Source organism: Mobula birostris, chromosome 7, assembly GCF_030028105.1.
Source record: "Mobula birostris isolate sMobBir1 chromosome 7, sMobBir1.hap1, whole genome shotgun sequence".
NCBI lineage: Eukaryota > Metazoa > Chordata > Chondrichthyes > Myliobatiformes > Myliobatidae > Mobula > Mobula birostris.
This window is the reverse complement of record NC_092376.1, coordinates 109,694,506-109,722,191: the sequence shown is the minus strand read 5'-3', so window position 1 is coordinate 109,722,191 and position 27,686 is coordinate 109,694,506. Positions and strand designations below refer to the sequence as shown.

The 27,686-nt window shown below is 42.5% G+C and overlaps 1 protein-coding gene across 2 annotated transcripts in view; it reads left to right on the top strand.

Moving 5' to 3' along the window:
• LOC140200362 (slit homolog 3 protein-like) overlaps positions 1-27,686 on the top strand; it is a 669,401-nt gene that overhangs the window by 601,644 nt on the left and 40,071 nt on the right. For both annotated transcript variants that reach the window (XM_072263584.1, XM_072263583.1), the window contains 3 exons: positions 8,025-8,188; positions 14,888-15,012; positions 22,676-22,773. In XM_072263584.1, coding sequence (XP_072119685.1) covers positions 8,025-8,188; positions 14,888-15,012; positions 22,676-22,773 — 387 coding nt within the window. The remainder of the gene's footprint in view (positions 1-8,024; positions 8,189-14,887; positions 15,013-22,675; positions 22,774-27,686) is intronic.

The window sequence follows — 27,686 nt, the reverse complement described above, 5'->3', positions numbered from 1 at the left end:
CGCAATCGGATAAAGAAGGATTCTTCATTGCTGTTTCTGTAACAATTTTGTTTTACTAGTCAGGGTTGTTAGCCCTGAGCTGAACCCTGAAACTGGAGGAGCACTCTTAGTCTGTCCTCTTTGGCATGGGTGACCATAACAAGAGCCAAAGCAGAAAGCCCTGACTCCAGCCAACACAGCTGTCCAGGTCACTGAGGCACGCAAGCCTCCAATATGACAAGGATGTTGTCCTGTTGGTTGAAACATAGCTAAGTAATGCAAGAAAAAGAATAATGAGATAGTGTCCGTGGATCATTCAGACATCTGTTGATAGAGGGGAAGAATCTGTTCCTAAATCATTGAGTGTGTGTTTTCAAGCTCCAGCCCTGCCCTGATGGTAGTAATGAGAAGCGAGCATGTCCCAGGTGGTGAGAGTCCTTCATGAGGAATGCCCCCTTCTTGAAGCACCGTCTCTGAAAAATGTCCTCGATGGCGGGGATGTCTGTGCCCCAATGGAGCTGGCAGGTCTATAACCCTCTTGCGATCCTCTGCATTAGTGGCTCCATAAGTAGTGAATTCAAAGGCATTTTGTGGACGTAATGCCCCAGTCTCAACTGAAGGTTTGTGAATTTGGGTTTAAAGGCAATTTCCACACTCCTGTGCTGATTAGAGCTCTGAAGCTATCTACGTCTGATTACTGCAGTCTTGACATTGTAGAAGATAAGCGTTCCACAACCCTAATGCACAAGCAATGATACTGAAAATATGTAATTCCTTCTTAAATTAACTTCAGGGACTTTTTTGCAAACTGATATTAACCTTTGGATATTTCATTTTTTTAATGTTTCTTGCCATTTTGCTGTGACATGGTTGACCAGGCAGCAATGTGCATTAACTTTTATGGGACTGGTGTCCTCTCATTATACCTCCCAGTGCTGGTGGATGCCATTTACCTTTCTTATTTCAGCTGATCATGGTGGAATTGTGCTGGACCCTTTTTGGATCGAGCAGTCACTGTTGAATGGACCGTAAAATAATGTTGTATTTTTTTTTTCTATCATCCAGCTGGATTTGCAGGTATTTCCCAGCCATTTCCTTCATTAGCTTTTGTTCAATGGAACATTTTCTCAGCCCTGTGTTATTTCTGACATTGATAAAGTGTTTGGAAATCTTACCAAAGTTATCTAATTAAGTTGTTGGCAGACTTTCCTACTTGCTGTTGTAGGCAGAAGGTGGCAATTGGTGCACATAATTGTTTGGTCAGTCCTACAACCTCTGCTGTTGGTTTCATGGGTAATTTTGGATCAGTATATCATCCATATTTCTGTATGTTGTTTCGAGTTCTATAATGAAGCTATATGTGTTATTTATTTCTCATTTCTTCATTTTCTTTTCACGAATTTGGCCCTGTTTCTGTATAACCACTAAATTGTACATCTGTCTGCAATATCAATTTGAGTCTTGGCACAGCTCCTCCTGTGATTGAAAAGTAACATTCTTCTACACCAATGTCCGCTGAAGGGATAATTAGATAGGCATAGTTTTGAAGAGTCTCCACTAGGTTATACATATATCACTGTAGTTACAATTTGCATAGAAAAATTTGAGTGAGTTGTCAATAATTTCTGGCTCAGATTCATTTATTTGCCATATGTACATTGAAACAGACAGTGAAATGTGTCATTTGCACTAACGAACAATACTACCTGAGAATGTGCTGGGGGCAGCCCGCAAATGTCATCATACATTCCGATGCCCACAATAGTCAACAGAAGACAAGCAACAGCAACAACAACAGCAACCACACAGAAAATCAACTGTAGCAAAACAAGCCCTTTTCCTCCCTCCCACACACACCAACTCCATTCCCCAGCCCAGACTCACAGGTATCGGGACTTCAACTTCGGCAAACCTTGACTAATATGCCATTGGTGCCTACTATGAATGAGTGGAGCCACTCTCAGCTCTGACCGGTAAAGATGCATGTTCAAGAACCATTTTGGAGTCTGGAGTACAAAATTGATGTTAGAGTTGCATGTGCAGTATTGAATCAAAGGAAATGCCTCTCAGTTGCAACACTAGATAAATGCTGGCCTCTCTCCACAAGTAAATGTTAATGATTATTAACCAGTAATGGGAAATGTAATAATTCACGCCCCCCCACCCCAAGTCAATACTGCTGACTTTCAGAGTGTTAGTGTACCATTAACTGCTATTTCAAAACAAGTAGATTTCAACACAGACTAAAAGAGTGAGTAGATATTCATGGTTTTAATTAAGGATACAACTTGATACTTAGTGAATGTAATCAATTTGAAGTAAGACTAACAAGCACAAGAAAATCTGCTGATGCTGGAAATCCAAGTAACACACAAAAGATGCGGGAGGAACTCAGCAGGCCAGGCAGCATCTTTTGGAAAGAGTGAACAGTCAATGTCCCATGCTGAGACCCTTCATCAGGACTGGAACGAAAGATGAGGTCAGAGCAGGAAGGTAGGGGGAGGGGGAGGAGGAAGTACAAGGTTGTAGGTAAGACATTGTGATGTAAGGGGGGAGCTGTCTTCTAATTTAGCAATAAAATGCTAATTCAGAAATAATGAGGTGGCCTGGTACAACGCTTTACAGTACCTGTGACCCGGGTTCAATTACCACCACTGTCTGGAAGGAGTTTGTATGTTCACCCCGTGACCATGTACGTTTCCTCCGGGTGCTCTGATTTCCTCCTGCAGTCCAAAAATGTACCGTTTGCTATGTCAGTTTGTCATTGTAAATTGTCCCATGATTAGGCTGGGATTAAATTGGGGGATCGCTGGGCAGTATGGCGCAAACAGCCAGAAGTGCCTGTCCCGTGCTGCATGTCAATTAAAAAAACATCAAAAGTTTATTCCAGATTGGCTGCAAGTAAAAATGAACCATACCCAACAGCTGGTTTGGTGCCTGTTATATAAACAGGATTAAATGCTGAGGTGCTGATTAAAATTAATGTGTTCATAGGGGATTACTGCACTAATGTGTTCCTTTGAGTTTTAACTGTTGTAGTTAAGAGAATTTATAATGCATGCCCTGTATTACTGTTTGCCTATTAAATAAATCTCTACTGAGTTCTGATAAAAAGTGCATACATTACAGCAACATTTGTTATGAAGAACCCATATAGGATATTTTACAAATCATCCTTTTCCATTATTTCTGTATTATTGACTCCAATGGAGCATTTTATGAATTGAAAGTGGACTGTTTGTTTTGTATCAAGCCTAGAATGAGTTAATGAGATCTCTTCCATTCTCCAAATACAAAGATGCAAAATATTCTCAGTATCCTGTGATTTCCATTTAAAATTCATTCAGCTGTGGCGTAGATAGATTTTTTTTATTCAGGAATGGACCAAGATGCAAATTGGGCACCTCAGCAATAGGGCAAACATGGCATTGCCTGATTAACCCTGTACAAAATGTGGTAGCAGAGTTGAAAGCTGTCCTCAGCCTCAAAGGTTTGACAGAGAAAGAAATGGAATGTGTGGCTAGGAAATATAATCTGTGTTAGCCACCCAAATTTTGTCTTCCCAATTTGGTTGAAGATTCTTTCTGCCTATTTGTTACCGGTTGCCCGACAAGATAATTGAGAATTGTAAGTTATTAGAAGAGTTGTAAGAGATGATGGTAAGGTAAGCTAGTGTCATGAATAGGAAAATGGACACTGAATAGAGAAGGAGATAAAGCCAAGGATTACTCCCGATGAACACCAGAAGCAACAGTGTAGACAAAGGATAAAAGCCATTGCTGGAGGTTGACTGGACAGTGAACTTGAAGAAGACAGTATAAACCCACCCAGTTGGACAATGTTGGATAGGGGTTAGTAGAAGTTGAGGAACCACATCAGTGACAAATGGGTGCTCATTATGCTTTTGATAAGAGGCACTTTGGTGGAACCTATAAGTCTCTTTATATGAGAATAAAACACCCAAAATATTCATAATGCATTCTGTCCAGCTCCTTTGAAAGTTTGCTTAACAAAGTGCTTTCCAGAAGACCAAACCTTTTGTAGATCAAGGAATAGCTGTAATAGTCCTGAAGCGAACCTTGTCAGAGTGGTGTGGTGGATGGATACATGGCAGATGTAATTTCACAAAGCAAAATGCATGTTGGTAGGAAAACTAACTAATGTACAGAACTGAAAAAGGGGTACAATACCGAGGAAGGTAGGGGTACGTGAATAAATTGCTGGAAGTGACAATGCCGGTAGAGAGGAGATTAACGCAATAGAAAGGAAGGACATTAGCCGGGAGGATGTGGAATCGATATGGATAGAGCTGCATAACACTAAGGGGCAGAAAACGCTGGTGGGAGTTGTGTACAGGCCACCTAACAGTAGTAGAGAGGTTGGAGATGGCATTAAGCAGGAAACTAGAAATGTGTGCAATAAAGGAACAGCAGTTATAATGGGTGACTTCAATCTACATATAGATTAGGTGAACCAAATTGGTAAGGGGGCTGAGGAAGAGGATTTCTTGGAGTGTATGCGGGATGGTTTTCTGAAACAACATGTCGAGGAACCAACTAGAGAGCAGGCCATTCTAGACTGGGTATTGAGCAATGAGGAAGGGTTAGTTAGCAATCATGTCGTGCGAGGCCCCTTGGGTAAGAGTGACCATAATATGGTGGAGTTCTTCATTAAGATGGAGAGTTTTATAACTAATACAGTAACAAAGGTTCTGAACTTAAAGAAGGGTAACTTTGAAGGTCTGAGACGTGAATTAGCTAAGATAGACTGGCAAATGATACTTAAAGGGTTGACGGTGGATATGCAATGGGCAAGCATTTAAAGATCGCATGGATGAACTACAACAATTGTTCATCCCAGTTTGGCAAAAGAATAAACCAGGGAAAGTAGTGCACCCGTGGCTGACAAGGGAAATTAGGGATAGTATCAATTCTAAAGAAGAAACATACAAATTAGCCAGAAAAAGTGGCACACCTGAAGACTGGGAGAAATTCAGAGTCCAGCAGAGGACAAAGGCCTTAATTAGGAAATGGGAAAAAAGATTATGAGAGAAGCTGGCAGGGAACATAAAAACTGACTGTAAAAGCTTTTATAGATATGTGAAAAGAAAAAGATTGGTTAAGACAAATGTAGGTCCCTTACAGTCAGAAACAGGCGAATTGATCATGGGGAACAAGGACATGGCAGACCAATTGAATAATTACTTTGGTTCTGTCTTCACTAAGGAGGACATAAATAATCTTCCAGAAATAGTAGAGGACTGAAGGTCTAGTGAGATGGAGGAACTGAGGGAAATACATGTTAGTAGGGAAGTGGTGTTAGGTAAATTGAAGGGATTAAAGGCAGATAAATCCCTAGGGCCAGATGGTCTGCATCCCAGAGTGCTTAAGGAAGTAGCCCAAAAAATAGGGGATTTATTAGTGATAATTTTTCAAAACTCCTTGGATTCTGGATTAGTTCCTGAGGATTGGAGGGTGGCTAATGTAACCCCACTTTTTAAAAAAGGAGGGAGAGAGAAACCGGGGAATTATAGACCAGTTAGCCTAACATCGGTGGTGGGGAAACTGCTAGAGTCAGTTATCAAAGATGTGATAACAGCACATTTGGAAAGCGGTGAAATCATCGGACAAAGTCAGCATGGATTTGTGAAAGGAAAATCATGTCTGACGAATCTCATAGAATTTTTTGAGGATGTAACTAGTAGAGTGGATAGAGGAGAACCAGTGGATGTGGTATATTTGGATTTTCAAAAGGCTTTTGACAAGGTCGCACACAGGAGATTAGTGTGCAAACTTAAAGCACACGGTATTGGGGGTATGGTATTGATGTGGATAGAGAATTGGTTGGCAGACAGGAAGCAAAGAGTGGGAATAAACAGGACCTTTTCAGAATGGCAGGCAGTGACTAGTGGGGTACTGCAAGGCTCAGTGCTGGGACCCCAGTTGTTTACAATATATATTGTAGACTTAGATGAGGGAATTAAATGCAGCATCTCCAAGTTTGCGGATGACACGAAGCTGGGCGGCAGTGTTAGCTGTGAGGAGGATGCTAAGAGGATGCAGGGTGACTTGGATAGGTTAGGTGAGTGGGCAAATTCATGGCAGATGCAATTTAATGTGGATAAATGTCAGGTTATCCACTTTGGTGGCAAGAAGAGGAAAACAGATTATTATCTGAATAATGGCCGATTAGGAAAAGGGGAGGTGCAACGCGACCTGGGTGTCATTATACACGAGTCATTGAAAGTGGGCATGCAAGTACAGCAGGTGGTGAAAAAGGCGAATGGTATGCTGGCATTCATAGCAAGAGGATTTGAGTACAGGAGCAGGGAGGTACTACTGCAGTTGTACAAGGCCTTGGTGAGACCACACCTGGAGTATTGTGTGCAGTTTTGGTCCCCTAATCTGAGGAAAGACATTCTTGCCATAGAGGGAGTACAAAGAAGGTTCACCAGATTGATTCCTGGGATGGCAGGACTTTCATATGATGAAAGACTGGATGAACTAGGCTTATACTCGTTGGAATTTAGAAGATTGAGGGGGGGATCTGATTGAAACGTATAAAATCCTAAAGGGATTGGACAGGCTAGACGCAGGAAGATTGTTCCTGATGTTGGGGAAGTCCAGAACAAGGGGTCACAGTTTGAGGATAAAGGAGAAGCCTTTTAGGACCGAGATGAGGAAAAATTTCTTCACACAGAGAGTGGTGAATCTGTGGAATTCTCTGCCACAGGAAACAGTTGAGGCCAGTTCATTGGCTATATTTAAGAGGGAGTTAGATATGGCCCTTGTGGCTAAAGGGATCAGGGGTATGGAGAGAAGGCAGGTACAGGGTTCTGAGTTGTATGATCAGCCATGATCGTACTGAATGGCGGTGCAGGCTCGAAGGGCCGAATGGCCTACTCCTGCACCTATTTTCTATGTTTCTAGAGGAATTAATTAACTATCAAATGCTATAATTATACAATAGAGGCAAAGGGTACAAAAGTTAGGACATCGTCATGAATCTTAGTAAAATACTGGTTCCCAGAATCAGAATTGGATTTAATTTCATTGACACATGTCATGAAATTTGTTGTTTTGCAGCAGGAGCAGGACATTACAATACACAATGATAAAAAAAAACCGCAAATCACAATTAAATTAATCCAAAAAGAGAAAAAAAAATAGTGAGGAAGTATACATGGGTTCATTGACTATTCAGAAATCTGATGGTAGAGGGGAAGAAGCTGTTCCTAAAACACTGAGTCTGTGGCTTCAGGCTCCTGTATCCTCCTGATGGTTAGCAATGAGAAGAGGGCAGGCCCTGGGTGATGGGGGTCCTTAATGATGGATGCTGCCTTTTTGAAGGTGTTCTCGATACTGAAGGCTAGTGCCTGTGATGGAGCTGCAGAGTTTGCAACATTCTGCATCTTTTTCAGATCCTGTGCAGTACACACCCCTTCCCCCCTCCCCATACCAGGCAGTAATGCAACCAAAATGATTCAAAGTATAAGGATTTAATAATGTGCATAATCTGGTGAAGCAAGAATTTTTCTTGGAACAGAGAAAGTTATGAGGGGATCTGAGAGATATTTAAAATTTTGAATCTAAATGAAGTCGGTAAAGTGAAAGTGACAAAAGGGTGAAGAACAAAAGGACATTGATTGTTTTATTAATTGTCTTTATTCAAATGACTTGGTGTGTGGAATGCTCTGCCAGAGAGGGTTGTGGATACAGGTTCAATGGTGGCATTCAAAATGGAACTGGGTAAATATCCAAAAGGGAAAAGAAATGTTGGGTGTGAGGTGGGAGCAGGGGGCCATAAATGGAATGGAATTAGTTGGATCGCTTTTAAACACAGCTGCATGGACTCGATGGGCCAAGTGTCTTCCTTCCATGTGATTCTGTCATCAGGGCTTTGCTGCTTTTGCACACTAACCAATTTTGCTCCGGATTAAAGCCGAGGGAAAGCTGCATCCCATGGGTATACTTTCCGTTGAGGAAGGTCCAAACAATTCACCCAACATTTGCATGATTCTGTGTTCACTTTTTCTCTGTCCCTAGAGCTCTTGGGGCCAACCCTCTGTACTGTGATTGTAACCTGCGCTGGCTGTCCGAGTGGGTGAAGACAGGCTACAAGGAGCCAGGTATAGCCCGTTGCACCGGACCAGAGGACATGAATGAAAAACTTCTGCTAACAACGCCCACAAACAAGTTCCAGTGCAAAGGTATGTGGGTTTGGATCACAGTTAGTAAAGCTCTAAACAGCCACCTTAATCATGGCATCAACATCATTAATTAAAGAAGGACACCACTGACAAGACATGCAAGGTCACTTTGTTATGTCTACACCGCCAGAACAGTGTAGAGAATTAGGTACGGGGATTAGACAGCCCAACATGAACTTTTACATTTTCAAGTTGTTTATTGAAGTTGAAGTTCTACGTGGCAAGAAAGCAAGTTCCAGTGTTTATGAAAAATTTAAAACATTATGCTGAGATACATCCGGGGATGCACTGGGACACATCGTCAGTGATGTAACCTGGTGTCACTGGGTTTTTTGGGTCTTTCAGCACAGACACACTTGCCCAGGAGACCCAGCCAGGTGACAAGCCAACTTGTGTCCCAGCAGCTTTGGTCCACGGGCCACACCTCTTAATCCACAGTCATTTAAATTCAACTCTGTGATGGTCCTGGTGGCTCTTCTCTTTGTAGCCCCCATAATGCCAAGGAGAGATCAGGCTCTGCAGAACGAGCAACCAGCAAAACTTCTACACCCCACCTCTATAAACTCGCATCGGGCCCTCCACCCCGTCTCTAGCACTGCTCCACCAGCTCCTGGTATTTGGCTTTCTTAAGCTCAAATGCGTTCTCAATCTGGTCTTCCCAAGGAATTAATTGTCAGTTCTGCTTCGGGGCTTCTGACAGAATGACCACGTCAGGCCTCAGAGAGTGATGATGCGATGAAGTCAGGGAACTTTAGTTGCTTGCCAAGGTCCACCTTCAGTTGCCACTCAGACCCATGGCAAACAGGCCTGCTCATGATCTTGGCCGAGACTGTGGTTGGTCTCCAGCTTTGACAAAGGCTTTCAGGGTTGGCGGAGGTGCCTACTGTTGTCAGTGGCTGACGAGATATTTTTTGCCACCGCCTTCAGCACCCGTTCATGCCGTCAGTGGCAGCAGCCTTCTCCCAGGGCATTTAGATAGTCGTTGACAATGTGTCCCAGGGTCCTGCTGCCAGGGCACAGAGGGCATGATAGTGCCGCACTTTTGCGACAAGCAAAAGGTTTACAAGACTTGGCAGGATATCATCCACAGCCTGGATGCATTGGTGTTCTGCCTGTCAGATGTTGGACCAGGAGATCTTCCACTCCAGTGCACCCTCCCACCTTGTTCAAGCTCCCTGCTGCCCCATTCCTACCATCCTGGTGGTACACATTTCCTCGACAGCTGCTTGCATCTTTTTCTGGAGCGGTTTGCATCTGCCCCTGCCCTGGGACCTGTCAAAACAGGTTGAAGGAAATCCGTCTAGTCCTGCCTGAGCAGACGCCATGGTCTCACCAGATCCCTGTGCCTCAGATGTGACTCAGCCATCTCTACTGTACCCTGGGCCTTTCACTTCCTGCCTGTCTGTTCCTCAGTGCCTGCTGTTGAGACTTTGGGGTCACTGGAATGTATGTACAACAGCATTTTATTGTTCAGGAAACCACAAACTCCTTGTTCATTCAGGTTCCTGAAGGGAAGCTGCAGTTTATTCCTCTTCCCACACAGAGCAATGGTGCTCAGGCTATGTGGGAGGCCCAGCCATTGATCTTTTTTTCAAGAGCCTCAACTGATGACATGGGTACCTTATATACCAATACTATCCAGGGGATTCAAGGGAGAATGCCATGCTGGTAGATCTAGGCCTTGAACTTGCCACCATGGTGAGCTAGACTTCTAACTCCTTGGTGGTCTTCTGGATGGCAGCCACTTCTCTTGGGCTACAGTTAAAGACCTTCCCCAGGCTCTTGACCAGTTTGTCAGAGATGGATAGGATAGCAATACCATCCAAGGAGAAATGGAACTTGTCCATAAATCAGCCTTTCTTTAACACTAGAAACCTTGATCTCTCTGGCTTAAAGCTCATCCTTGCCCATGGAATCATCCTCTCCAGTGCCTTGAGGATGCACCTACTGCTTGGGACTGATGTAGTTCTCACCGTGAGGTCACCCACGAAGGCTCTGATTGGGGGTTGTTGCATACCTGTTTGAGTCAGAGGGCCTCTACACTCCACTTCAGTTGCCTTAACCAGCATGTTAATGATCAGGGAGAAGAGGATCGCTGAGATTGTACGTCAGGTCATAATACGCTTCTCGAACTTGTGCCAGCCTGACGTGGTCGTTCCCGGGGAGACCAGTTGTTTACTGAAGTTAAATTCGATGTGCAAGAAACCAAGTTCCTGTGTTAATGAAAAAACTTAAAACATTTTTGAGGCTGAAAATTAGACGCAAAAACTATTTAGCTGTACGGAAAAAACAGAATAAATTTGTCAAGTCAAAGTACTTTTGCCAGGACCGAGAAAGTCTCCTACGTTTAATTTTTCAATCTGTTTACACATCCGCCAAGGTTTCAACATGATGCCCTACTTCTCCTAAGGCAGTCACCCAGGGTTTCCACGACTCTCCTGTGGGAGCTGATGTAGCTGGCCGAGGAGTGAGGTGGGGTGTTTGGGATCATGTGTGCCTCCCCTGCTATTTATTCCTCTGTACTTCCAGCATCTTCCCAACAGCTCCATCTTTACTCTTGGCAGTCCTTCAGGGATTCTTTTATGAGTCAACAAGAGGGTTCAAAGCTCTTTTAGTTTCATCTTGAAAATAATTTGTTTCATGGAGCTTGGACTAGAGTACTTCTGTCAGGAGTCTGGTGTCAGTCTGTGGAAAACTTCTGATGGAGTTGAATGGAATGTCCAGAGCTGGAAATGTTGTTTGATGAGAAGACAGCTGAAGCTCTTCACCTATCTTGTCAACAAATCTGAAACATCTTGAAGTCTAAATTGGTGGAACTTCTCCAGTACTTTTTGGTACTTGCTATAGGTTGTCCATGACTTTGAAGTTCACAAGCGGGCAGGGATCTTGTCTGCTTGGTAGAACACAGCTTGGTGCTGGGAATGAAACCTGGCTGTTCATATACTAATTTTTTCAGTCAGTCAAAAAGTGAACTTGTCTGTCATGGATAGTAAATTTCATAAGATCTGACATCACTGAAAGTGGCTTCCTAGCGATTGAAAATTATCCACATTTTCCAGAGCCTTGCCACAGATCTTGATTGTTAACAGGCAGTGTTGTACTGAGGGGGTGTCGGTAGAGAAACTTAATTTTCTAGATGTTCAGTCTAAGGCCCATTCTTTAGCCAGTGGAGAACTGATGGCCAAGTTTCATATGTTAGGAATGATGAGAACAAAGGCTGAACAGTTTCTGTTGGTTCTATTGATTAAATCTTCTATAACCAAAACTTGCTGGAGATGAGATGCAGTTCTGAGTCAGGCAGATCAAGAAGAGGGTTCAATTGATGACAAGTCTTTGCTTAGTCTGAGTTGGTGATGGACCCATTCTTTAGGATCAAGTTTGAATGTATCCAGACAGCTGACATAAAATGGCAATGCTTTTCTGAGGTCAGCCAAATTTCACGATTCCCTGTCATCTCTATTGATTGATTGAGTTGAAGGATATTTTGAGACTGAAGAAAGGTACATGTAGGAGTATAGTCTGTGATGAAACTGAGTCCATTGTCTGCAAGCTTTAAACTTGAGAGAAGACTTTGAACCATACCCGATATAAGTATTTACAAATACCCTCACTTTAGCGAGATTATACTTTAGTTTACTTCCCTGCCTAGTCTCTATGGCAAGGTCTAGCTGTCAATACCCACTATTTGAGCATTGGCCCCCCCCTCCCCCACTAAGGAGGAGATATTTAAAGCTAACAAAGTAGTTTAAACACAGTTTATATTATTTTTAGTGAGACACATTTAACTTAGATGAATAATTCTTAGCATGGACTGTTATAAGGTCGTGGCTGGGAACGGACCCAAGTGCAAGACACAGGCACTGAAGTACTAGGGACAGGACTAGGATACAGGGTGAGAGCAAGGACATGGACACGAAAACCAGGAACCTGGAACAGGACTGGACAAGAGAGCTAGGAGCCTGGGCTTGGACTCCGAGCCAGCAACTGGACAAGGACCCAGTACCTGGGTCTTGCCTCTGGCTCGGACCCCAGAACTAGGCAAGGACGAGGCTTGGCAGACAGGCAGGACGAGGCTGAAGTCTTCAAATTTGAGGCTAGAGGCGAGGCTTGGCAGGAGGCAGGAAGCTGGAGTCTTCAGGCTTGAGGCTAGAGGCTAGAGACTTGAGGCGAGGCTTGGCAGGAGGCTAGAGGCTGGAGTCTTCAGACTTGAGGCTAGGCAGGAGGCTGGAGTCTTCAGGCTTGAGGCTAGGCAGGCTCCTCCTGGGCAGGGCTCAGTTCACCTGGGAAGGGTGCGGTACTCCTGGGCAGGGCGCGGGTCACCACCCGACAGAGGCATGGGACAGGAAGGGACAGAACCAACTGCAGGTAATGGCATGACGGCCTGGCTTACCTGGGTGGAGGCAAGGGACAGCAAGGGAGCTAGGTACAGGGTGGCTCCAGGACAAGACTGCAGGCAAGACAAGGCGAGAGTTACCAGCAAGACAAGGCAAGGCTTCAGGCGAGGAAACAGAAGGCAGAGGAAGGGATACAAGGAGTAAGGACAAGAATAATCCAGCAGCCACGCCCTGGTCTCTGAAGGTATTTATGCAGCCAGCCCCAACGAGCATCAGCTGCCTCAATTAGAGCTTAACAAGAACAGAAACAGGGTAGACAGGAAAATCTGGAGCAAGGGTCGATGGACCGGACCGTGAACCGGAATACGGACTTCACGGACCGGACCATGACATAGACTTAAAATCAGATTTCAAACTTAGAAGTTTTCTAAACTACAGAAGATTAACAAATACAGGTATAATTTGTACAAGCTAAAATGACATAGTTATGAGCTACAGACAAAATTATGTCAAATCAGCTGATTGAAAAGTATATAAAGGCCAAGCATTCGAAGGACAAACCACAGTTAACAGCACACTGATGATGTCTTCTTCCATGTGATGAAACATTTGCAAGTAGATTGCCAAGATTGGAGAACAATTCAACCCAACCAATGAATCATCTGTCTCAGAAACCAAAGGCTGAAGAATGAATTCTATATCTTCTTTCTGTCACCCCTATCTTTCTGTCATTCCACCTTGTCATTCCCAACTATCCTAACTGCTTTCTAACATAGAGTGTTAGGCCTCGATAGAGTGGATCTGGAGAGGATGTTTCCTACAGTGGGGGAGTCTAATACCAGAGGTACAGCCTCAGAATAGAGGAACATCCATTTAGAATGGAGATGAGAAGGAATTTCTTTAGGCAGAGAGTGGTGAATCTGTGGAATTCGTTACCACAGGCAGCTGACGCCAAGTCATTGGGTATACTTAAGGCCGAGGTTGATAGATTCTTGATTTGTCAGGGCATGAAGGGATACAGTGAGAAGGCAGGAGATTGGGGTTGAGAGGGAAAAGGGATCAGCCTTGATGGAATGGCAGAGTAGACAAGATAGGACAGATGGCCTAATTCTGCTCCTATATCTTATGGGCTTATTTATATTGTTTTGCTGCTAGTTGACATCATCTGTGTGTGATATTTTTCAGTTACATTCATCCAGCCAGGTGAGTGCAATGCTTAATCAGGCCATTGAAGACCTATTGTTTCTCTGGAATAAATAACAGGCCAATGAGAATCTCATTGTTTTCTTGTTTAGTACAAGAAGCTGAGCAAGGAATATTGGTTCGAAGTTTAGCTTAGTCAAAAACAACTTTTTGACCCTTTGAAGGGTTATGCTGTTGTACTAGAAAACAGAGGTTAGCAATAAGCCCTCTGGGCCCTGGAAAGTGAATATCCACTTATTCATTATGTCAGTGATGTTTCCTATGCTTGGATTTGTCATGTGGTGAAGACGTCTGTTGTACCGTTTGGGTTGAGTATGCACAGCAACCCTAGGAGCAGCAGCTCAGCCACTAGGTGGCAGTGGTTAGGGCAGATCCCAGTGCTGTTGTCACAATCATATATCTTCAGTCACAACAGCTTTAAGATGCCCGGGTAAACTCGGCTTATCCGACCTGAGAGAAAGAAGGCTGCAAATTGCACTCAAAATATCCCTCTGTCATATCTGTGTACTTAAACAGGAATAATATCTCTTCATTGGCCTTGTTCTTTTCAACATTGTAATGACCTTTTCAACTTCTATCCAAACTAGGAAGGACTGTAACAGATAGTGGGTGTCCTGTGATATAAGACCATAAGATATGGGAGCAGAATTAGGCCATCTGGCCCACTGAGTCTGCTCTGCCTTTTCGTCATGGCTGATTGATTTTCCCTCAGATACTCTGGTCAAGGTTCTAACAATATAACTTTTTTCAAGATGTACAAGCTAATCAGTATGAACTCTGGTAAATCCCACTTCTAAGGGGCCTGCAACTCCTCTGTGAAGAAGGGACTCCTGGTTTTACATATTTTTATCTTTTTTTAAATAAAGAGACGTGGACATCCATCACTCGATGGGCCGAATGGCCGACTTCTCCTTTGTCTTATGGTCTGTGCTGGAAAAAGTTTGGTTTATGGTAAATTTTTAATTCATTTATTAATTTTAATTTATTTTCTGAGTAGAGTATGTTGTACACCCCCATATCGCTCTTTCCTGGTAACAATTCCAGATTCAAGGTTTTATATTGTAAAGCATAGTAGATTTGCTGTCTCTTCCTGTTATTGTAGCAGGGTTAACCAGTGCAAATGGAACACCCATAGAAACATCTTATTCTCTTAATTTTACAGATCCATTGAACATTGCAATAACAGCCAAGTGCAACCCATGCCTGTCCAATCCTTGTAAAAACAATGGAACCTGTAATAATGATCCTACTGACTTCTACAGATGTACCTGCCCTTATGGGTTTAAGGTAAGAGTCCAGAAGAAAACATCCAAATCTTTCACCCAGCTCATTGGATTGTTCCAGTTAGCAGCTTCACTACTACATTGTTGAAAGTATGAAGTGGTGCTTGGCTTTTCAACAGAAGAAACATTGCACTGAAAAGTTCTTCAATGGGTTCAGATACTTGCCGCATGGAAAATAACATCTCATATATTTTTACCCTTGGACCTCAGTCAACAATAGCACCAGACTTTTTCTCTCGTAATCAGAAAAGGACATCTCTCTACATCTGCTATCCATTTCCTAGCTTTTATGATTCAGTTCATTTTGGTCCTTAAAGCTTTTGTTTGTTCTGTTTTGATGTACACTTGGAGAAAATCTTGTTTGGAGTACAGTGTAATTGAAAGAAATTGTGCGTTGAGTAGTCAAATCACATGCTATTGAATTATAATCTGCTTTGTCATTTGGTTTTAAATATAAAACTTTATTTTAGTATTAACCTCAAAGGGAAGCTCAATTTGCACGAACAGAATGACATTTTCTTTTACTTTCTTGTCAATTTGCCCATCTCTCCTGAAGGGATCGTTTTCCGAGGTTTTTTTTTATTTGTTGGCATGTACAAAGCAGCCTTTCAGTGTGGCCCTTAACAGGAACTGTTATAAAATTGTTTTAAGTGTGAGAGGGCAAGCTGAAACTGGAGCAACCGATAATCTTTTCCACTCTTCCCTCTGACATCCACAGCCAATCACATCCAATGCAATAATAGTAATTCAAAGTAAAAGCCTAGCCACGGGTGATAACTTGGGATCTGATTCTGGGATGGCCTGCCCTGTTTGGCTCAGGTGTCCCTGGTCAGACCTCCTGAGCCTTACAGTCTGCAATGAATTCTGCTTCTTGTACCCATCTCCCCATTCTCACCACTCCCTTCCTCCCATGTGCCAAGTACATTGGAATATCTGTAAGTTCCTCCTCAGACCATCAATTACAACCTGTTTGTCAAGATGCAAGTTTGTTAATCTTTTCTTATTCTTAAATTCCTAATTTGCTTATATTCATCTGAATTGTCCACCATTGGCATTTCATTATCATTGATGCTAGAAGTAATGGTGATTAATAAAAGAAATTCACCTAGAGCCTTATCACATGAATAAGTAGGCAAGCTATATGGATGCATAGTAAAATCCCACGAAAATTACCAGAACTAGGTTATGGTCATTTTGAATGAGGGGATAGTCTGAAAAAATACCTCATATTTGATGTCCACCCAAGCAGGTTGATAAGGCTTCCATTTAATCTCTGAAGTATAGTGTTCCGACAACCAAAGTTAATGCTGTCATAGAATCAAAGACCACTTCGGCACAGATACATGCCCTTCAGCCGAACTCATCCATACCAACCAAGTGGTACATCAGCTAGTCTAGTTTGCCTTGTATCTCTCTAAATTTTCCTTATTTACCAAAACAAATGTCTTTTAAACATTGTAATTACACCTGCCTCTACCACTTTGTCTAACAACTTGTTCCATGTATGCATCACCATCTGTGTGAAAAACTTGCTCCTCAGGTGCCTTTTAAATCTTTTCCCTTTCACATTCAGCCTGTGCCTATCTGTTCTGTCAATACCTCTCATGATTTTATAAACCTTTATAAGATCGCACTTGAGCCTCTGTCACTCGACTGACAACAGTTCTAACCCGTCCACTCCCTCCATATAACTTAATCCCTCTTGTCTTTACAATTTTCTTGTGGATCATTTCTGCCTTCTCTCCAGCTTAATCCTAACCTTCCTGTGGCATAGTGATCGGAACTGTATACCACATTCCACCTGCATACAACATTTCACCAACATCTTGTACAGCTGCAACACGGTGTCCCAACTCCTGTACTTCCACCCAAAGGATGAAGGCAAGCATATGGTTTCCTTCCTCATCAGCCAGTCTAATCATGTCACTATTTTCACAGAACTATGTTTGTGGTAGCCCTAGTTCTCTTCAACACTTGTGCCATTCACTCTGAAACAAGAGAAAATCTGCAGGTGCTGGTGCAGGAGCAACACACACAAAATGCTGGAGGAACTCAGCAGGCCAGGCAGCATCTATGGAGAAGAGTACAGTCAATGTTTGGGGCTGAGAACTTTCATCAGTCCTGCCGAAGGGTTTCAGCCTGAACACCAACTGTACTTTCCATAGATGCTGCCTGGCCTGCTGAGTCATTTATTCTGTATATCTCTTGTTTAACTTCCCAAAATGTATTACCTTACACTTTGAGTTAAATTCTGTCTGCCATTCATCTGTCCACTTTACTAGTTGATCTCATTGTAATCTTAGTCAACCTATTTTATTGTCCATTGTACTATCAAATTTGATGTTATCTGAAAACTAACAAAAACATTGAGACTATTAGCCCGTGGTACTTCTGAGTATTCATGAATGTGGTACAGTGATACTTGTTTAGAAATGCACACACATGTACTTCAGTTGAGAAAATAATCTAAAAGCAAAATAGTCCTAACACTTGCAATCTGAAGCAAAAGCAGTAATTATAGTAAACACCCAGCAAGGGAGGCAGCATCACTTGAACGATCATTGATCCCCTTGACTGCCGACTCTGAACATATTTTCTGCTTTTAATTATGTTGAGAACATGCTTGGGTTCCCCTGTGGTAGAAAAGCCTATGTGTGATCAGTTTCTGATGCTGTCACAAACATCAAGGGTAACCCTGCAGACGTGCCAGACACGTCGGTGAGATCTGAGGGCTTCCCAATACACAGGATGGTCAGCTGCTCATTTGGAGACTGCAGAAGGTGGAGATGAAAGTTCACGATAAACTCTTTTTAGTGCTCGGACACAGCGGTCTTATGGCACTCTTGCTCCCCTGATCTGGAACATCTGATGATTAAGTGCCAACCTTTCTATTACCACGTGCTCTCTGTGATCTTGACTGCAGTTAACATGCCACTATAGGTCAATGTTAATCAGGTACTTGAGATATTGAGTGCTGACATCAGCAAACACGAAACAGCCTACCCCCAACACCTTTCAAATCATTGTTGAGGACTTCAGTCAGGTTTGTTTGAAGAAATCTCTGCACAATTATCATCAAGATATAAGCTGAAGGCCCAGGGGCCCCAGCACACTTGATCACTGCTATACTGTCATTAGGAATGCATAGACTGCATTTGGGGAAATCTGATTATTTGACTGTCCTCTTCCCACCTGCATACAAGTAGAGACTAAAGATCAAGGCTCCAGAGATAAGAGCAACAAAAAGGTGGATGTGGAAGGCAGGGGACCGACTATGAGATTGCCTCAAGTCAGTGCACTGGGTAGTGTTCAAAGACTTGTCTGAGAATCTGAATGAACACATTACGGTAGTCACAGACTATATAAAAACATTTGAATACTAGTGTGTCCCCACAAAAACATTCAGTCTTTCCCAACCAGAAGCCCTGGATGAACTATGAGAACTGCAGTCTGCTGAAGGCCAGATGAGTGCCATTCCAGTCTGGCGTCCAAAGATGCACGGTACAAGAGGTCCAGGTATGGTCTCCGGGAAGCCATCAGGCTGCTGTCTGGCTCATGAGACTGGGGAACTGCTGAACAAAAATCATATCCACTGCTCCCTTTCGTTAAATAGGACACTTAATATGCCTCTGGTAATGTGCCAATTACATTACAGGAAAGGGCAATATTCGAAGTGCCAATTCTGGACCAAATCTGAATCATTGAAGGATGCTCATCTGCTGTGGCAGGGCCAAAATGCTATTATGTCTTACAAAGTGAAACCAAACAACATAGATAACAACAAGCCTTTGCTCCTAGATGAGCTCAATGCTCTTCATGCTTGTTTTGAGTGTCAAAACATGAAGGCATCTTCACAAACTCCCACTCTGTAATATCGGACCCTGAGGCTGAGGTGAGACCATCCTTCAGGAGGGTGACCACACGGAAAACATCCGGCCAAGAAGGGCTAACAACAGGAATTCTGCAGATGCTGGAAATTCAAGCAACACACATCAAAGTTTCTGGTGAACACAGCAGGCCAGGCAGCATCTGTAGGAAGAGGTGCAGTCGACGTTTCAGGCCGAGACCCTTCGTCAGGACTCGTCTCGGCCTGAAACGTCGACTGCACCTCTTCCTACAGATGCTGCCTGGCCAAGAAGAACTACCTGGCCGAGTACTAAAAATCTGTGCTGATCAACTGGCTGGAGTGTTCACCAATACCTTTAACTTCTCGCTTTGGCAGTCTGAGGTAACCACTTGCTTCAAGAAGGCTTCAGTTATACTGATGCCTGAGAAGAACGTGGTAAGCTGCCTCAATTTTATTGTCCAGTGGCAATTACATCTGCAGTGATGAAGTGCTTTGAGAGATTGTTGATGAAACACATCAACCCCTGCCTGAAAAGTAACTGGGATCCTCTCCAATTTGCCCACCATCACAACAGATCCACAGCAGATGCCATTTCATTGGCTCTTAACTCAACCCTGGAACATCTGGACAGTGAAGATGTGTACAACAGGATGCTATTCATCAACTTCAGCTCAGCATTTAATCATATCATATGCTCAAAGTTAATCAATAAGCTTCAAGACCTCGGACTCAATTCCTCCTTGTGCAACTGGATCCTCGATTTCCTCAGTTGCAGATCCAGTAAGTTCAGATTGGCAAAAACATCAACACAATTTCTATCAGCATTATAAGAGTGTGTGCTTAGCCCCTGCTCTACTCGCTTTATACTTATGACTGTGTAGCTGAGCACAGCTGTAACGCCATATTTGAGTTTGCTGATGACACACTGTCATTGTCTGAATCAAAGGTGCTGACGAATCAGCGTATAAGAGGGAGATTGAAAATCTGGTTGAGTGGTGTCACAACATTAGCTTCTCACTCAATGCTAGCAAGACCAAGAGGCTGATTATTGACTTCAAGAGGAGGAAATCAGAGGCCGATGAGCCTGTCCTTATCATGGATCTGCAGTGGAGAGAGTCAGCAACTTATATTCCTCGGTTTTATCATTTCAGTGGGTCTGCCTTGGGTCCATTATGAAGAAAGCACAGCAGTGCCTCTACTTCCTTAGAAGTTTGTGAAGATTCAGCATCAGATCTAAAACTTTGAAAACATCTATAGATGTGTGGTGGAGAGTATATTGACTGATTGCACCTCAGCCTGGTATAGAAACACCAATGCCTTAGAATGGGAAATCCTACAATACAGGCCAGTTCCTCTCCACCACTGAGCACATCTACATGGAGCACTGTCACAGGAAAACACCATCTATCTTCAAGGAACCCCACCATCTAGGCCATGCATTCTTTTGGCTGCTGCCATCAGGTAGAAGGCACAGGAGCCTCAGTAACCTGTCTTCCAGTTTCAGAAATCGTTATTACTCCTCAGCCATCAGGCTCATGTACAAGAAAGGATAACTTCAGTCAACTTCACCTACCCCATCACTGAACTGTTCCCACAGTTATGAACTCACTTTCAAGGACTCTTCAACTCATGCTCTAGATAGTTATTGCTTGTTTGTTTTCTTTTTCATTTATATTTGCATAGTTTGTTGTCTTTTGCACATTGGTTATTTGTCCAGCCTATTGGGTGCGATCTTTTATCGATTCTATTGTGTCTCTTGAATGTCTGCAAGAAAATGAATCTCAGGGTTATACATGGTGACATGTATGTACTTTGATAATAAACTTACTTTGAACTTTCAATAAATTCAACTTTGCTTATGATGAAAATGTTGATATCAGTTATGCCATGGTTTTGTACAGGCTCATTAGACTTATGAATTATTCCTACTACTCAGAGAGGGGGAAAAACATATGAAATGCATTTACTACTTAATTTGAGTTGTGGTGCTTGGGTACCTTCAATGGTATGTAGAGTCACATAGCAGAGTTCAAATCAAGCACCATGGACATCCATCCTATAACAATTCCATCTTGTTCTCCCCACATTCCCATTAACTCTCTCCACCCATCACCTACACACCAGGAAAAATTTACAGTGCCTAGTTAACCTGTCACCCTTTATGTCTTTGGGATACGTGAGGAAAATGAGGTGCCTAGAGGAATTCCACTCAGTTGCAAGGAGAATGTGCAAACTCCACAGAGACATTATCAGAGGTTAGGACTGAACACGGGCCATTGCAGCTGACACCACTACCGGTTGTGAAAAGCTGAAAAAACTCTAATTAGTTTGTAAAAGAAAAAAAAATCACCCTCAGGTTCTGTTCCTGGCCACTTTCAGGTAATCCCTGGTGGTAACTGCATATGTACAGAGATAAACTCTGGGATGCCATGGTAGTGTCGCAGTTAGCGTGACGTTATTACACAGTAGCATAGCCGTTAGTGTGACACTATTACACGGCAGCATAGCGTTTAGCGTGACACTATTACACGGTAGCATAATGGTTAGCATGACACTATTACACGGTAGCATAGCAGTTAATGTGATGCTATTACACAATAGTGTAGCAGTTAGTGTGACGATTACACAGTAGTGTAGCAGTTAGCGTGACACTATTACACGTTAGCATGGCAGTTAGCATCACACTATTACATAGTAGTGTAGCAGTTAGCGTGGCACTATTACACAGTGGTGTGGCAGTTAGTACGACACTATTACACGTTAACATAGTGGTTACCGCGACACTATTACATGGTAGCGTAGCCGTTAATGTGATGCTATTACACGATAGTGTAGCAGTTCGCATGACACAATTACACAGTAGTGTAGCGGTTAGCATGACACAATTACACAGCGTAACGGTTAGTGGGACACTATTACATGTTATCTTGGCAGTTAGCGTGGCAATATTACACAGGGGTGTAGCAGTTAGCGCGACACTATTACATGGTAGCATAGCAGTTAACGTGACACTATTATATATTAACGTAGTGGTTAGTATGGCACTATTACATGGTAGTGTAGCGGTTAGCATCTCACTATTACATGTTAGTTGGACAGTATTACACGGTAGCGTAGCAGTTAGCATCACACTATTGCACGTTAGTTGGACACTATTACACAGTAGCGTAGCGGTTAGCATGACACTATTACATGTTAGTTGGACACTATTACACGGTAGCGTAGCAGTTAGCATGACACTATTACAGCTTATGGCTCAATTTCCGAATTCTCTAAGAAAGTTTGTACGTTCTTCCAGTGAGCATGTGCGTTTTCTCCGGGTGCTCTGGTTTTCTCCCTTATTCCAAATGTACCAGTTAGTAGGTTGATTGGTCATCGTAAGTTGTCCCGTGGTCAAGGTGGGGTGAGATAGGTGTGTTGCTGGGTGGTCCAAAGGGCCTGTTTTGCACTGAAAGTTTGTTCATTCTTCCCTTGAGGACTGTGCTTCCTCTGGGTGATCCGGTTCCCTTCCACAGTCCAAGATATACCAGTTAGTAGCTTAAATGGTCACTGGGAATTGTCCTGCTATGTCTTATACCCTAAAATAGGATACAAAAGTTAGCCATGCTCAGGAAAGAAATGTGACTGTTTATTGGATTAAAAGATCACACTTGCTGTTGTAACCGTGCCCATTAACTCCCCTTCTGTTACAGGAGTGGAGTTAATCAGAATCAGTGAAAGAAATTATCTACAAATGTATTAGGATGCAGATGTATCAATGCTGTCTTGTTGCACCTTTGATGAATTATCACGAACCATTCTGTTTTCTTCATCCTCATAGGGCCAGGACTGTGCTATTCCAATCAACGCCTGTATCAACAACCAGTGCCAAAATGGAGGAACCTGCCGTCTAGCTGAAGGAGATAAACGTGGATTCAGGTGTCTTTTTAAATAATTAAATACCAGAGCAGCAAACCAGATCTTAATTCACAGGATTGAATATATAGTCAGCTTTGGTGTCACTGCAGATAATTTTGAAGAAAAAATGAAATTGTTGTTCTGTGCTGTCTGATAAAAGTGTGGCAGTTAACACCTTAATGGATCACCTGTTTGAAAGATACTTCAGCTACAAAGAAGAGTTGTGCAGTCCAACATCACTGGACAACTTAAACTGTTGAAGTTTCCAGGACATGAAGAATGGGAGAACTTTGACAGCTAAAAAGCTGAAGAATTTACAATGGAAAATCTAGCAGTAGAAACTGTTGGGAAAAGGGCACAGTAAACAGCAGATAAGTTAAATCTTGAATCCACCAAGAAAATTGAGGTACTATAGAAAGTGGAAATGTTCATGTACTGGAGACAAGGTTTTAGAAGTATAAAGTTATTAATGGACGTGCTATCAAAATATTCCAAAAATATCAATTAATTGAGCTCTCCAATAATGTAATTAAGTGATCAAAAACTTGACGACTAATTAGAGAGGTTTTTCAGTTTTCTAAGAGAAAATATATGGAATGAAATGCCTAAAGAGATAGCAAAGTTGTGAGGTAGATAAGCAAAGGTGAGGTATTTGACAGAGATGATGTCCAATTGGCTTTAAGAATCATGTGAGACTTTACAGTTACGATGCAGGATGATATGTTTATGGTCTGATCATTGAACACTATTTTGTAGATTTAAAGATAATTATGGATATATTATCTGCACCTAGGGAACAATTAACTGAAGAAGGCTCTTGAATAAAGCCCTGGGGGAGAAATTAGCCGAAGTGCATGTGAGAATATGCTGCCAGTTGTATTTGCCTCCCTGCATTTGGTTAAATTGATTTCAACAGAGACACACGTATAGTTAGATCAAGAAACCAACAATGGATTTCTTTTTTCCTTTCTTGGGAAGAAGAAGTGATATTTTTCAGCAAAGGGAGGTTCTTATTTACAAAACAAATGCCTGACTGCTACTTTTAATGCCATGAGAAATGACACTTTTATAATCATTCACAATAATTCAGAGGAATTATTAAATATCATTAAAGTGCCATTATATTAAACTAAAAAGGTGACACGGCGCTCAAATTTTCTGCTTACAAATGGAGTCAAGTTTGAAAAGACCATGACATAAGTTTTGCTATCAGGCCAGATTTAACTGATCTGTTATCTTTGAAAATGTGTTCCTCATTGCCCAAGGTAAAAATGCTCCCACTGTGAAAGTTCTTAAATCCTTTTGCAAATGAATTAACGTAGCTCTCCTACCTAACTTTTTAAGATGTGCCTTATTTGGAATAATCATCTAAAATGCAATCATATGCTGTTGTTTTACAGAATTTTGCAATTGAAAATCAAATTTAAATTGGATTAACTGTATGTTTAAATTAATGTGACTCTTTCTGGATCAAACTTGGATATTTGACTGACACTCAATCACGCATCTGACATGATTTCCACATAAAGTCTGCATGTGATGTTCTCATGCAATGTACAGCATTCCTTTCTTGAGTTTGTATCCTGGTGCCCTGGGGGTATCTATTGTAGAGCAGCCCCAAGGAACATGGACTTAATTCCATAGGACCAGACTGGGAGGTATGCCGGTAGCAAGAAACATATCAGCAGTTCCCTCTCCGACCACTCAGACTGACAGAATCATCCCAATAAAACTCATCTGTTGCCCACCCTGCCCATCACCCTTACCCTAACTTCTCACAAACTCCTATAGACGTACTCTGGGAAGCATTCTTCTTGGTTGCTTCACTGTCTGGTATGGGGGGAGAGTGAGGGGCAACTGCACAGGCTCAAAGTAAGCTGCAGAAAGTTGTAAAATTAGTCAGCTCCATCATGGGTACTGGCCTCGTTGTATCCAAGACATCTTCAAGGAGCGGTGCCTCAGAAAGGTCGGATCCATCATTAAGGATCCCCACCACCCAGGGCATGTCCTCTTCTCATTGTTACCATCAGGTAGGAGGTACAGAAGCCTGAAGGCACACACTCAGTGATTCAGGAACAGCTTCTTCCCCTCTGCCATCCGATTTCTGAATGGATATTGAATGAATGAACACTACCTCAGTTTTTTTTTAATTTCAATTTTGGCACTACTTATTTTATTGTAACTATTTAATATACATATATATCTTTAAAATATATATATCTTTAATTCAGTTTTTTTCTATATTTATCATGTATTGTATTATACTGCTGCCACAAAGTTAACAAACTTCACAACATATGCTGGTGATATTAAACCTGATTTTGATTCAGATTCTGATCTACCTCTCTCTCCCACTTTGCTACCACTTTCCCAAGGAGAGACCTTCTCCCATCAAAGGTTGATACCAAACTTCATGCTTCTCCCTTTTCCTTGGTTTCTCCTATTTACGAATGCTTGCAGAGACAGAGAGTTACACATCATGGAAACAGACCATTCAGCAGTTTGAGTTCATATCGACCGTGAAGCAGGCATTTACACTTACCCTATTTTATTCACCTTTAACCCCATCTGGATTGCACTACTTGCTACTTACCCAGGCGCCAGGGGCAATTGACTGCACATTTAACCAAGCAACCCTCAAGTGTTTGGGAGGTGCGAGGGAACTGGAACATCCTGAGGTAACCCATTTGATCACAGGGAGAACTTGCAAACTTCAAATGGGCAGCATCAGAGGTCAGAATTGAGCCTGGTTCAGACAGGCTTTGAGGTGGTAGCTTTGCTAGCTGTGCCAATCTGCTACAACCAGCTAATGACCCAGCCCTCAGTTCACTGACTGGCCTCACTGCCCTGATCACCATAATGGCCTCCCTGCATGGACTCCAGATGTCCTTTGTTGGATTCCTATCCTTTGCCTCCAAAGCTAAGAAACTCAGAGTATATTGGCCCAAGGGTGCCTGGTAATGGGTACTCGAGGGCAATATGAACAACTTCACTTGTGACGCTTCAAGGGAGGGTTACACTGGAACTGATGTCATCACATGCACCCATAACACGCATAATACATAATACCCACACTACGTGATGTGCATATAGCCTGGAGGTGCCCTGGGGAAATTTTGGAGAGTAGTAAACAGCCCCAAATCAGTTGCTGTCTGTTTTATTTGTGGAAAAAAACACACGATTTTCAATTGTATAATGCTGAAAAATAGCTTCACCCAATTTCCTTTCCAGCATTTATTTCAGGACAAAGATTTGAATTTCTTCTTCCTCTACACACCACCCCCCACCCCCCACCACTGTTATCATAACAGCTGTGGAGTCATCAACTTCAGTTACATTAGTGATAATATCGTGCGATTCACCACAATAAATTCCAAAATGGTGGCATTGGATCAGATTCAATTTTGATGAAGGTCATCATGTAGGCAATCTCATATTTGAACAACAGTTCACCAATCCTAAATTAACCTCTGAAGTTTCTGTAGGATGCTAGTGATCATACCTCTAGGGGGTAGAAATTAACCTTTGTTCCCTGGCAATAAGCAGGCATTAGAGTAAAGGTCCGCAAGTTTCACTGAAAACAATAAAACTGGCTCTCAGTGGAGGGAAGAACAGTGAGTGGCCAATACTCTTTGATCCAGTTTAATGCAATAACCTGAGCTGAATCTCTTACCCCGAAACCTGATCGAGAGCTACTCTGAATCTCAACTTTCACGATATTTATTTATAGTTTAGGGACCTATAAAAGTGAGCGTATCCTCCTGTAAAATGTGGATGTTTCAGAACTTTCTTTTAACAGGACATTGTGGAATAAACTTTAAAACAATAAAGTGACCGCAAGGTGTAGTGAGGTAGCATGTACATCTCTGGAACTTCGATGCCACTGCTGGAGAACCGTAAGGATCTTACACAGGCTCCAGTCAAGTCCCAATGCTTATAATCCTTGCTGTGGAGGTGCAGGAATGCCACAGTCAGATTTGCCAGTATCTTCTCAAATGATGGAGCAGACTACAGGGGCTGTATGTCTACTCATGCTCCTAATTTGTACTTTCATACTACAGCAGACCAGCAAATTAACAGTAAGTCCAATAAGAACTGAAGACAGAGGCATTGGGAACAGAATTAACCTCACCCTGCCCCCCCCCAGTGAAGCTGCAACACAGAACTGTATCTTTCACATCAACAAACACAGCATGCAATAAAGAGAATTAAATAATTCCATGAACACCTAATCAGATGGAAACTCTTGTGTCCTACCAACACTGGTCATGAATGGAAGTGAGTGGAAAAATCAAGAGGACCCTCCAAGAACACTTAATCTTCAGCAATGGCAAAGCACAGCAACTGAGTGATTAAACAAAGAGACTGAAGCATTCCACAACCATGATTAACCTGAGAAGCTGAGAAAGTGCTCCACCTGAGCCTCCTCCCATCTCTCTGAGACCTCTGCCATCATAGAAGGCAGTCTTCAGCTAGTTTGATTCACAGTGTAATATCAAGGAACAGGTGAGAGCTCTGGTCTGTCAGACTTCAAGAACCAGATAACTTTTCAGCCACAACACTGAAAACCTGCTTCCTAGAACTGGCTGCACATTGACCTGCGTTGTTCCAGAATGCCTTCAACAATAGCATTTCACTGGCAGCGTGAAAATTACCTGGAAATATCCTCTTCACAAAATAAATGGACAAATTCAATACAACAAATTACTGTCTAATCAGTCTGTTGTCAATCGTTATCAGAAAGAGCAAAATTGTTATCTGCAGAGCTGTTGCAGAATCTTCTCAGCAATAACTTGCTGTCTGACACGCTGTCAGCACGCTCAGCTCCAACTTGATCCATAAAGTTGAATTCCAGAGGTAATGAGAGATTTATTGCTCTTGACATCAAAACAACATTTTAACAACTATTAGATAAAGGAATCCGAGTAAAACTG